Source organism: Solea solea, chromosome 11, assembly GCF_958295425.1.
Source record: "Solea solea chromosome 11, fSolSol10.1, whole genome shotgun sequence".
Lineage (NCBI taxonomy): Eukaryota > Metazoa > Chordata > Actinopteri > Pleuronectiformes > Soleidae > Solea > Solea solea.
The window spans coordinates 12,432,370-12,444,407 of NC_081144.1; the positions used below are offsets into that span (position 1 = coordinate 12,432,370).

General features: G+C 42.4%; 1 protein-coding gene across 15 annotated transcripts in view; it reads right to left on the reverse strand.

Moving 5' to 3' along the window:
• Positions 1-12,038, reverse strand: part of huwe1 (HECT, UBA and WWE domain containing E3 ubiquitin protein ligase 1) — a 37,990-nt gene that overhangs the window by 16,940 nt on the left and 9,012 nt on the right. For 12 of the 15 annotated variants that reach the window (XM_058643695.1, XM_058643697.1, XM_058643693.1 and 9 more), the window contains 31 exons: positions 11,426-11,526; positions 11,055-11,205; positions 10,778-10,905; positions 10,439-10,579; positions 10,229-10,334; positions 10,014-10,127; positions 9,836-9,937; positions 9,630-9,710; positions 9,313-9,419; positions 8,512-8,689; positions 8,343-8,434; positions 7,082-7,302; positions 6,899-6,956; positions 6,608-6,784; positions 5,288-5,533; positions 5,027-5,160; positions 4,831-4,943; positions 4,542-4,724; positions 4,208-4,424; positions 3,987-4,109; positions 3,645-3,882; positions 2,868-3,218; positions 2,574-2,696; positions 2,392-2,487; positions 2,043-2,312; positions 1,780-1,932; positions 1,554-1,681; positions 1,376-1,457; positions 1,065-1,241; positions 387-938; positions 60-255 (listed from right to left, as the gene is read on the reverse strand). In XM_058643695.1, the coding sequence (XP_058499678.1) occupies positions 60-255; positions 387-938; positions 1,065-1,241; positions 1,376-1,457; positions 1,554-1,681; positions 1,780-1,932; positions 2,043-2,312; positions 2,392-2,487; positions 2,574-2,696; positions 2,868-3,218; positions 3,645-3,882; positions 3,987-4,109; positions 4,208-4,424; positions 4,542-4,724; positions 4,831-4,943; positions 5,027-5,160; positions 5,288-5,533; positions 6,608-6,784; positions 6,899-6,956; positions 7,082-7,302; positions 8,343-8,434; positions 8,512-8,689; positions 9,313-9,419; positions 9,630-9,710; positions 9,836-9,937; positions 10,014-10,127; positions 10,229-10,334; positions 10,439-10,579; positions 10,778-10,905; positions 11,055-11,205; positions 11,426-11,526 (5,139 nt within the window). The remainder of the gene's footprint in view (positions 1-59; positions 256-386; positions 939-1,064; positions 1,242-1,375; positions 1,458-1,553; positions 1,682-1,779; positions 1,933-2,042; positions 2,313-2,391; positions 2,488-2,573; positions 2,697-2,867; positions 3,219-3,644; positions 3,883-3,986; positions 4,110-4,207; positions 4,425-4,541; positions 4,725-4,830; positions 4,944-5,026; positions 5,161-5,287; positions 5,534-6,607; positions 6,785-6,898; positions 6,957-7,081; positions 7,303-8,342; positions 8,435-8,511; positions 8,690-9,312; positions 9,420-9,629; positions 9,711-9,835; positions 9,938-10,013; positions 10,128-10,228; positions 10,335-10,438; positions 10,580-10,777; positions 10,906-11,054; positions 11,206-11,425; positions 11,527-12,038) is intronic. The other 3 variants (XM_058643692.1, XM_058643698.1, XM_058643689.1) reach the window with 2 other exon arrangements.

Here is a 12,038-nt window from a genome sequence, read left to right on the forward strand (position 1 = left end):
ACTAACTTCAAGTGTAATCAAGATTCTACACCAACTCAAGCTAGAGCTTCCACACTCACCAGTGCCAGCTCCACGTGGCGCAGGCAGAGCAATGCGGACACAATTGCTTGCAGTTTCAGCAAAGCACTCAGGGTTGCGGCAGGCTGCAGGGCCCAGGACACGAAGAATGTAATTGATTTCTCTGGAACCAAGACTGCCCGACACCACTCCTGAGGTGGTACTGCCCGCTCCACTGGTCACAGCCGATCTAACCACCTATAACAATGAGAATTTTGTTATCCATTTACAGATATTTTTGAGGAAAAGACAGATTGGCTGATCAAAATTTACCTAATAGCTCCTTCAAAAAAGCCAGCTCTATTTGAGCACAATGAAAATACACCAACCTTTTCCATGGTGTGTCGCAGTGTGGTTGGATCTTCAATGATGTGTCTGAAAAGCAGAGTAACGAGTGGAGTAAAGCCGTTGAAGCCAGAGCTCTGCGTCAGCCCCAGAAGCATCCGTGTGCTCTTCAACTCTGCAAACATCATGGCATATTGATGATTGCGTGTCAGACGCAAACAGAGACGCAGTGTGGCGTGGAGGGTGTCTGGGTCCACAGGAACACTTATCATACTGACACAGGCCCGAATAAGGATGGTGGTCATGTCTTCAGACAGGCCTTTAACGACAATATCAGAGCGCTGGGAATAATCAGACTCCAGGGTAGATGAGGGGCCCGAAGTGGTCTCCTTCAGCTGGTTTGAATCAAGCTTAGGGGTACTCGTCGCCACTGTTGTCCCAAAGTCTTGGTCAGTCTGAGATTCATCTGCTTTGCTTCTGTCAACCTCTTCTCTCTCAGAGTCAGTTGTACTCCCAGTCTTTGCAGGCTTGGGCAATCGTGGCACTCTTTGGACATTCAACATCACTGGCCTTCTGTTACCGGTCTCTTCGTTGACCTGTCCAAAAGTGTGGATTTTATCAGTATAACTCAGAACACTGCTAAATACAGTCAAGCATCAAATCAATTTAGATTGAAAATACCAGCAGAGGAGCAAGAGGAGAAAGTGTGTGTTTATGAGTACCTGCACCATGGTGTTAAACTGCACAGTGTATCTCCGGCGTCCAGCTGTGAATCGGACACTGCTCTCTCCGGCCCTCCATGCTGAATCAATGGTGCTGTTGTTTGATGCGCTGTAACTGCACCATCGGCCAGAGCGATCATCAAACCACCGCCAATTATTCCCATTGGGCTGGAGATACTAAAAGTAGAGAAAGAAAATGTTTGACTTGTAATTTACTGTTCCGACACGGTGTGTTTACTTAATAGGTGCATGTTTTAGTATATCATTGTCACATCTTGTGTGAAATTTTGTTTTGTGAAGTTAATTTGTACCTTGTTCATTTGTTCTCTGCGCTTTGAAGAGACTGCCATTTTCTCATAGAAGTCAATAATCAACAGTACTGGAGTGATCCACCTGCAGAAAAAGGATGACATGTTACATCATGAAAACATAAAACATGGGTTTCCCATGTTGAAAAACTGCAGGTATGTAGGGCTGTGCAAAACTCACTTTGGTGTCTGGATGTCTTTCTGTTCTTTAGCAGCCTGTAGACAGGGCTGGACAACCTCAAGCAGCTTGATTAGCAAATCAAGAATACCACTGTTCTCTACCACTCTTGCACCCAACAGTTTCAGCTCCTTTAAAAATAAAGTTCATATGGTTATAAGGAGAATTGTTCATAACCAAATCTGGTGACATTTTACAGCTAGATGTTTAATGGTTATTTTTCTGTTACCTCAAAGAGCAATGTGAGCAGCAGAATTCGTGTTGCCAGCTTAGAGGCCTGGGGCAATGTGGCCATCTGTCTAGTCCACTCAGACACTGTCTTTGTGTCACTGGTTGTCAGGGGTTCAGCTGCCTTGATCAGCACGTCTGCTGCCTCCCACACCTACATATACCATGAACACAATCAGGCAGGTATAATTGTGCTAAGCCTCTATTGTAAAGACATAAAGAGCTGCATTTAAACAAGTAGCATTTAAACATTAATGTTCTCACCTGGTGAACAACCTGGCCTAGGATAAGATCCCTGTACTCTGGGCCACTCCTCTTGATGGCAGTCATCAGCAGATCACAAAGTCTGTAGACTGTATCAGGCAGTTCATCCAGAAGATGGAAGCATCCAGGTAGCATGGAGTCAGTGAAGGTATGTAGCTCCTGGGGGTCCAGAGGTTCAGCCTCCATAAATCGCTCTAAGCAGCGCGCTTCTTCCTCTTCAGCCCGCTCCCTAGCTCTTCTGTCTTCCTCCTCACGCCGACGTGCCGCTTCCTGAGGTAGAGAGAAATCATTTTAAATTAGGGGTTTTCGAGTCTTTCAACCAAAATTTTTTCATGTGAGAATGACATACCTCAGGGGAATCAGAGCGCTGCTCCATGCTCACTTCTTGCCCAAGTGACATGGCAATGGCTCTCATCATCTGGTCTTCTTCAGACATAGTCAGGTCCTAGATGGAATTAGAGAAATGTGTCAACTGCCGAGATGGGAAAGTCACATAAATGGAAGTCAGTGTTTTTGTCTGTGAAGCCTTACTCGTACAGCTCCACCAAGAAGAGGAGGAGGGTGTGTAAGTAGGTATTCTGTGGCCTGCTCCATGGTGCTGGTGTTCAGTAGGGCCTCCATGGCATGTTCTCTTGAGAAACCCATATCCATCAGCTAAGACACAACACAAAGACAATGTATTTTTAAGAGTAAACAAAGGAGTATTGAATGAAGAGAAAATAAAATCGGATGATGAAGATCTTCAGAATTCACGTACTTTTATAGTGAAGGATGAGGATATATCATTCCACTGAGATTCAAGTGTTAGACTTATTTCTGACTCACCTGTGTAAGTTGAGCCTGGTTGACCTGGGGCTCACGGCGGGGGGTAGAATTGGTTGAATCTTCTGCTGATCCTCCTGCTGACCCTCCAGAACTTGTTCCAGTTGCTGGTGGTGCCTCTCCTCCTGTTGTAGATGCTCCAGGGACAGCAGTAGGCGCCAGAGCAGCAGTGGTTGCCCCTCCTTCCTCATCTGCACGTACCGTCCCTTCCCTCTCTTTGGCGAGGCGCTCCTGGATAACTGGCTCCCCTCTTAGGATGTGGCAGAGTATGGCCAGCATAGATTCTGCCATTCTGCCTCCATACACCTTCAGAGGCTTCCTGTTCCACAGGCTGCGAATGCAGCTGAATGCAGCCTTCATGAAGAAAATACTATGTTACTATAAAAACTTTAAAAGCCAAAACCCCCAATTCTAATATCCTGGAAGGACAATATACTAAAACTTTGCAGGTTATACTGTGCATGTTATATTTCTAAAGTGACTTGTTTACCATGTTCTTGAAATCTTAAAGTAAAGTGTCCTATTGATATTTACACCTTCAGGGAGATTTAAAGTTGCCAGGTTATGAATGTTTGCTGCTGTAACATCAACATGTCATGGTATTAAAATGAACAAATCTATTTGAGAAAAAAGCAAGGAGCAAGTTTACAGTGTCAATCTTTTCTGTCCCCATTACCCCTTATGTTATGATGCATTATGTATACTGATTTTGTTGAAAACTAAATTTCATGTTCTACGTGAAGATAGAAGTCGTCTTGAATAACCTATGGAAACACTGACCTTCTGAGTGACAATGAGGAACCTAAGGGCACTGAACTGAGGCATGGAGGGTGTGACTCCAGGCATTTTAGCTGGTAGAGAGTGGGGAGAGTCCAGTACAGTGCTTGGGTTCACCATCTTTTCCACCAGCATTAACCATGCATCCAGGAACTCCCCTGTTCCATCTGGTAGATCAGTATGCTCCAGACCCTCAGAAACAGGCACTTTCCCACCCATTGACAGGGCCCAATTAAATGTCCTGTACAAAGAAAACAACCAATTAAACTTCTGTCACACAGAAAAATGTTTATTTGAAAAAGCAGCATTTGACTTGTCCTCGCTACTGCATTTGATGGGACTTACTCAAATAAGGCATCATGTCCTCCAGAGCAAAAAAACTTTTGCAGCATGAGGTGATAGGGGTACTTTCTCTCATCAAACAACATGGGAGATGTGAAGCCCACTGAGCAGATGAAGAAAGTCAGCCTGCCAGAAAAAAAGCCCAGATCATATCACCACTGTTGGCAATGTGCATGGGTGAAAATGGCATAGCCATATGTGGTAGGGGTAAGGTCTGCTCTTACCTAAATCGAGGGGTGGGTGTGTAAGGAGGGGGTTGCCAACTCAGACCCTTAGTGAGGAGTTTGGTAAGGGCAGAGGCAGTGGCCCGGGCAGCAGGTGTGGGGGTAGTGCCTGTGCTTGTGGCATGGTGGGAGCGACGTTGGCGGACTGGAGAGCCCACACACAGCTTCACCAACAAGCCAAAGAGCTCAGCCAGAGCTCTGCCCAGTCGAGATGACGCTGGAAATGTCAAAAAACAGAGAATTAACTCATGGTTTGAAAGATTGAATCATTTCTAAATCTAAAAATATTAACATGTATATATAAAAAAAATGTACGCCTGATAAATGTCCTCACCAGACAGCAGCGGTTTAATTTGTTTGATGCGGGTTGCCATAGCTGGGGTAAGTTTGGACTTGGCTTTAGGGTCTGTTGCGGTGGGTTCGTCTGTCTCCATGGGAGCCAAGGTGTCCCCGTCTAAACCCATGCCTTCCAACAGCCCACCAGCAGATGAATCCACAGACGTCGCCTCAGACTCTGCTAGATAAGGAAAAACAGATTGTTGAGGTGGTTAGTGGATGTTACAGGAACACGGTAGGACAATATGCTGCCGTTTTCAGTTAACAAATTTAAATGGATATGTTACCATTTCTTCTGGAGCCAGAGGCAGTGGACGCTGCAGTGCTGCCAGATGGCTTCTCCTCTTTGGGCACCAGTTTCTGCATGTCGGCCTGGCCAAACTCGCATCCTGGTGGAAGACTGTTCAGAACAGGTGAGGGGTGTTAAGGTGTTATAGTGGGCTTTACAATTAAAGTAGAGGGAGTAAAGGATAAGATGTTCACCTGTTCGGTGTGCAGAGGGAAAGCAGCACAGTGCTCTCCCAAACCAAAGAGCAGTAGAGCTGACTGAGCTTGTTGAGAACACTCAAGCCAAGCTGGGAGCCCCATTGGTTCACTGAAATAGCCCGAATCTCACTCTGTTGAGTATAAGAAGGGAGGAAAAAACATTCAGAATCAATTTTGTGTTATCAAGTGTAATTAAGTTACTACAATGAGAGGAGGAGTTCTAGATTCTATTTGAAGAGAAAATGTATTTATATTTACCTGTCCTACTCTACAGGTATGGACAAACATGAGGATGTAGGCATGCGCTGCAGTGAGCGCATGAAGAAGTGGTGTGGCACGGGCTGATAATGTGGCATCAGTGACATGACCCGCATTAGCAAGTTCTCTGAGAAGCACAGACCCACCAGGCACCTCAATTGGTCGATGAAGTGGCTCTAGAGAGGTCAGAATACTGTCCAGTTGGCACAAGCCCTCCTGGAGTACTTTAGGTTCATGTGAAAGAGTCTAAAGGAGAGAATTTGGGAAATAAAGCTTTAGTATTCATTCAGAAGAGATGTTTCTCATTACAATGCCCAGATAATGCAGATTATTAAAACATTATAACAATTCGATTTGTTGACCTGATATCATGATGCATCACGGTGCAATCTAATATGAACTTGAATATTAACTGAAGTGTTCCATCCATAAAAACAAAACAAATTATTGCGCAAATGAACTGCAGCTTGTGGCAACTGAAAATATGTAGACATGCTCTGACGGTGTGATAACCAATACCAGAGATATCATGGTTTTATGGTATTGCACTGTATGCCACTAAGGAAAACTTTTTTCATGTCGATGCACATACACACTTGAGGAAAGAGTGTGAAAAAGAGACGGACAACTTCAACTGCTTACACATACGCAAGGAGAGGGGCAAGAGCTACTGTCCACTTGTCCTTTTACTTAAACACACACAAACAAGGAGAAAAGAAAATAGAGTGAGTGACTGAGTGTGTCGACTCCTGTGTTTTTTTTCAAGAGACCTCTCCCCTTTGTGAAAATCGGTGAGGTTACCACATTTATTAGCCATGCTGCCTTGGAATGGTTTCATTTTTATTTGGATGATAGAAGCTTCTGTATCATGATTGGTGAATCTAAATCTTCCTTATTTCTTTTCCCTGTGTAGTGCCGCAGGATTCCATCCTCCGGCCCCTCCTGTTCTCACTGTATCTGCTTCCCCTGGGCTCTGTTTTTTGTAAACATGGCATGTAGTTTTTATTTTTATGCAAATAACTGTTAAATGTATGTTGCCCTGAAGCAAAATGATGCAGGGGCTCTGTACAACCTCTATTGACATGTCTCAATGACATCACGGCATGCACGTTTTTTAAATGCTTCTTTACTACTGTATAGCACTTTCTTCAACTAAAAAGATTATTTCCAACACCCCTACAATAAACTGATTCCATGCTAGTGCTTCTATACTGGTACAAGGACACAAGTCCAACTGAACAGCATAGTCGAGCTACAAACATACTGACTGATGTTACTGTCTTTCCAGTAAATTAATAAAAGGAAGGGGGAAAAACTTGCCAATATGGACTTGCAGACACCAGCCACAGCTTGGCAGGCAGCAGATGTGGGGAAGTCTATGGGCAAGTTTGGTAAGCCCAAAATAGAGACCAAAGGTAGGAGCCCCTTCTGATTTACAAACTCCTGACAGTGGTCATCTGTGGTGTTGTTGCTTAATATGGACTCCACAAACTTCATCTGCAAAACACGTGGATTTAAAATCAATGAGTGAACTGAGAAATTACAGCATTTATTTAGAAAATGGATATTTCACAACAATTCCATAATAACTAATTGACAATCACCACTCACCACATTCAGAATGTAATCCATTAGAGGAATGGGTATTCGCTCCTCAGTTCCCACCACCCTGCAAAAAAAAAAAATCAGTCAAAATGACAACTGCTGACTAAAATATTTGAGATTGAGTAACTCAGAGTCAGTCTTTAATAAGTTGTTGCTCTATTCTATTGTGTTATGAACTCAGCGTCATACAGTTCAAGTGGCACTGACTGTCTGTTGCTCTCTGGCTCCCCCTGCTGCTGGCTGAATGTATGGAGGGCCTCCTCTTCCTCTTCATCCTCACTTGAAGCTTCTTCTGCAGCATGGCTGGACCGTGCTGGCTGTACCGCTACAGTGCCATCTGCTTTCTGGATAGATGGTTTCTGGCAGATGTACTCAGGGGCTCGACCTAGGTTGCAAATCTCCTCCAGTAACTGTCAGAACAACAACAAATACCTTTAATGATCTTGCCAGATGTAGCGGTGATATTCCAAGAGTGCTTAAAAATATAACGCCATATAATAAGTCAATCATACAACACTTTGCATGAATTTGCTTGTGACAGTATGGGTGGGGGGGTTTGATACAGTGAAATAATGAAATATTTTGGATGACAATATTATAATGCTTGACAACAAGTATCACTTTTTTAAGCATATCATATTTTAACTGATGTTACAAATTAACATTAAAATTTCTGTGGATTAGCATAAAACATCAATTGATGTTTCAGTCCACTAGATGGTGCCAAGTGCTTTATCTATCCCAGTAGAGCTGATTTTTGCAAATACTCGTGATCATATCGTATAATCACCCCGAGCAGACCGTAATATTCTATCATGCAATGTTTGATTGGTAGTCAAGGTCTCTTATCTTTCATCCAAAATATCTTCTCCCTTTTGCTCTCTAGATTGGTTCAACACACTGACCAGCATTTCTTGCACTTACATTATCCTCTATATTATATTAACTTCATAACTCACTCTACTGCTTTAGCCGCCACATGAGGGTTGGAGAGGGAGCTATATTTCAACCCTAGCTGACATGGGGGAAAAGGTGGGGCACACCCTACACAAATCGCCAGTCAATCGCAGAGCAAACACACAGTGGCAAATAAGCACTTACATTCGCATCTACAGTCTTTTAGATTAAGACATAGAGTGTCAAATAAAATTTTGGACTGTGGAACCAGAGTACCTAGAGACAACCCACACACAGAGAGAACATGCAAACTCCACAATAGGTCCCTCAGTCAAACCACGGTTTGGACCGGTGTCCTTCTTGCTGTGAGGCAACAGTGCTAGCCACTGCACAACCTTGCTGCCCTCAATTTATCCATTATCAAAATAAAAAAAAAGGAATACATATATGTATACAAATAAAGAAGCTGACAGTACCGATCAGGTCGATACAATGTAAAATGCCAACTGAAAGAGCGGTATGAAGAGAGTTTTCAATTTATGAAGAACATTACCTTTATAATGGCAGTGGTAGCATCAGTTTTCAAAGTGGGTTGATGTCTCATAAGCTCATCCACAGCACTGCCCAAGTTGGATGCAGTGTCACCTAAAATCATAAAAAGATCATGTGAAACAAGCTGCACAAAAACTTTGAACAACACACCTTAAAATAGTGCAACTTACCCAGAGGGTCGGAGCTTCGTCGCCGCCTCATGGCAGGCAGGTAATCAGGGGACAGAAGCACTTTGAAGAGGCGCTCAAATGGCTGGCACTGAACAAAGGAGTGCAGGCCCCTTGCATTCAGGCAAAGAGCACTAAACACATTCGGGAGAGAACCCAAAACCTCACGGGTTGCAGGAACCTGGAAAAGATTCCCAATGACAAAGATACAAGTTAAAAAAGAAAGAAGGCAAAATTGGCAAAGTTGAGCAAACCATTACAATTTCCCCATCCAATAATCAATACTAGTATATTAGGTATGACACATCAGCAGAACAAGATACTGGAAGTCATTGCAGAAGTATGGAGGTTCTCATGAACACCCAAGTCTGCTATATTACATGTGTTTTATGAGGTTTATAGACTGTTACAATGTAACTACCATTATATAAAAAAAATAAATTATATGAACCAGGTTTAAAAACATTAATGTAATCTTAAATTTCGACATTGGTTGGGGTGAAATTTACTGCTATTCCACCTAGAGGTGAATGGTTTTCCAGTAAAGCCCATAGTTTTGTCAATTTAATTAACACATACACAGGTCTTTACTTAGAGACAGGACACCCCATTAAGCACTTAGAGTAAGGCTTAATTTTTGTCTCACTGTGCTAGGAGACAGCTGAAACACTTGAATAACAATTCTCATGTCAAGTTACATAGATGTGTGGAGAGACAGAGAAAAGAAATGAATCACATTTTCATCCATCATGAAGTATCAGAAAAACAGACATGACACACACAACTGCAGTAATAAAAACTCACATCTTTTATGAGAAGGGCATGCAGCATCACATCAGTGAGCCCATTATCCTGCAGTGATGAGAGCAGAGAAGGCTCCTGGAACACAAACACCGTCACAACCTCCGTTGCTAAAAATCAAAAAGACATACATGAACAAAGGGAAAATTGAAGTTAAAATCAAAATAACAAATTTCCAACAAAATCAACAGCCGTGACAGTCCCTTTTCTGACGCAGTGTAATAGATACACTTTATTTCGCTGAAATAAAGCAACACCACTTACATTAGACAAAGACAACACAAAGGGCTTTTCTGGAGCTCTACTGTGAACTCACTCACCTAAGAGGAAGAGGGAAGGGCCATAATATTCTGCATTACTGATGATGTGCTTCAGTGAGGTAGGCAAGGACCCATCCATTACTTGAGAAAAAGACATGGTGCAGACACATAAATAAATATTTGCATAATCAAACAAGCATACAAAATATTATTAAATACTCCTTAAATTCATCTATAGAACAAATGAAGGCATGCCAGTGACTTACCATGACGGATGCCATCAGAAAAAGAAGCATCCGGAATGGCTTTCTTCAAGAAATTAAGCATCGACTTCAACAGAGCTGCCCTCTGGGGGATACACTGCATACCTATAGATGCAGAGCTTAAGTACAATAACATGTGACAGCAAAATGTTTTTAATAATAGTGTATAACCTGCAACTACCTGCACGTGGTGTTTGCGTATTAGCAGCACTGCTCTGTGTCCGGTGATCTGCCTCTGGTCTGGAGCTAGAAGATGTTGATGGTCCGGGGCTGCTTTCCATGGCAACTTCAGACACTGATTATTCATAATATTGGTAAGTTGACATGATAGCCCAGAGACTGTTCATAACTTGGCAATATTCACAAATAGCCTAAGTCTTAAGGAAAATGACTTACTCTCCATGTCTGTGTCCATGTCCTCAGACTCCACAGCTGCACTAGGCCTCTGAATCTTTGGCTTGATGACAAAAGGGCACTCTTTCCTTGACAGGTCTACCTCATGCTAAGTAAACAAAGTGTTTAAAAGGAGTGATTTATAAAGGAATATGCACAGAGGTGTGGCAGAAGTTTCAGTCGATCTGTAGTTAAAAGCAGTGTGAAACCAACCTCTAGCCTACAGATGAAAATGGAAAGGCCGCTGTGGGACTGAAAGGCAGCCATATCAAGATTGGTGATGAGGTCCACAACCCGTACTGCTCGCGTCACAAAAGTGATCTGGTCCTGTTCATCGCCCAGGAACTTAATCACCTATAAAGGTAAAAGAGCAAATTGTACCAAGTACTGTGCAAAAGTCTAAAAACATTGGATTTGTTGTTTTAGCAATGCTATGATGACCATACAGTATTATTATTTCCAAGCCACTTTACTGGAACACAACCAGAAAATAAGGGAAAACTGTATAGTTTTAAAATAACAGTTGTTTAGAAATCAAAAATCAGGATATACCTTTAAGAGGGCTTCCATCATGCCACAAGAGACAAGAGCTTCTCCTCCAGCATCATAGCTGGCCAGATGGTAGAGGAATGAGAAGAGTGCAGTGGCAAACTGGTGTGGGTATGGTTCCATCAGAGGATCTAAGGAATGGAAATTAAATGTTTGAGCAACAAGCTTTCTGTTAATGGTCACATTTAATTGTGCATCACATTAAATGTCTTCAGGAGTTAACTGTAGGCAACTGGACTTGCTGAAGTTACGTTGAAGACATTTCACCTCTCACGCTTACCTATCATTGCTTGTATACAGTTGCGCACCAGTACAGGCAAGAAGCCATGATAGGAGGCAGTGCCAGTGCAGTCGATGATGTTGGAAAGTTTCGGTGTCCTCTCCAGATGGACAATTGAAGTTAAAGTGCGCAAAGATGCTGCCTTGATATCCTGAACAAATCAAAAAAGTATTTGAGAACACAAAAAATGAAACGTCCTTGACAATAATGTATTGATACTATATAATAAACACAGCATCTGCAAGTAATCTTGGCCTAAGATACAGCTAATTATATATCAATGTTTACACAATACATTGCTATTGCTAGTTTGACATAAGACTTTACAGTCATGAAGAGGATTAAGCAGAGAAGGCAAACCACTTTCTTACCACAAGCTGCTTGTCTGTAATCTGCAATACGTCCACCAGCTCCTCTATCAAGCCATTATAGAGAATACTGTTGGCTGACTCTTGGAGTGCATTTGAATAAACTACAAAAAACAGAACATGTCAGCAGTTAAAATTCAGATCAAAACTATCTTCTCGTCAGAGGGGGGTTTCTATTAAACCAGTATGCAGAACCTAACCAGGGACCTCAGAAACACAAAACATACGGCACCTAGCAAGCGTCTTTTAGCGGAGTAGCAAGCAGAAAAGCATTAATCCATTAGTTGTTATTTTACACTTGTTTTTGTGTCACACAGGCACTAGCTGATAGAGTCACCATGTCTGGGTAGTGAGCAAAAAGGGAAAAATGTTATGGCTGAGAATGAGCTTGTGTTTATTGATACGGTGCATATTAATATAGGGCAAATGGCCTGTCAGAAAACAAACTGGAGCACACTTTGTAATGGCTAGGTCAGCTCATAATAGAGCAAAAGGTCATGTACCATCCTAGATTTGTATGCCAGCTGATAGGGTGAATGATGTATCAATGATGGAAATATAATTTTCAGTAAGTTCAGAGGATGTTTTTAAGTTAGCCTAGTCTGCATAAAACAGT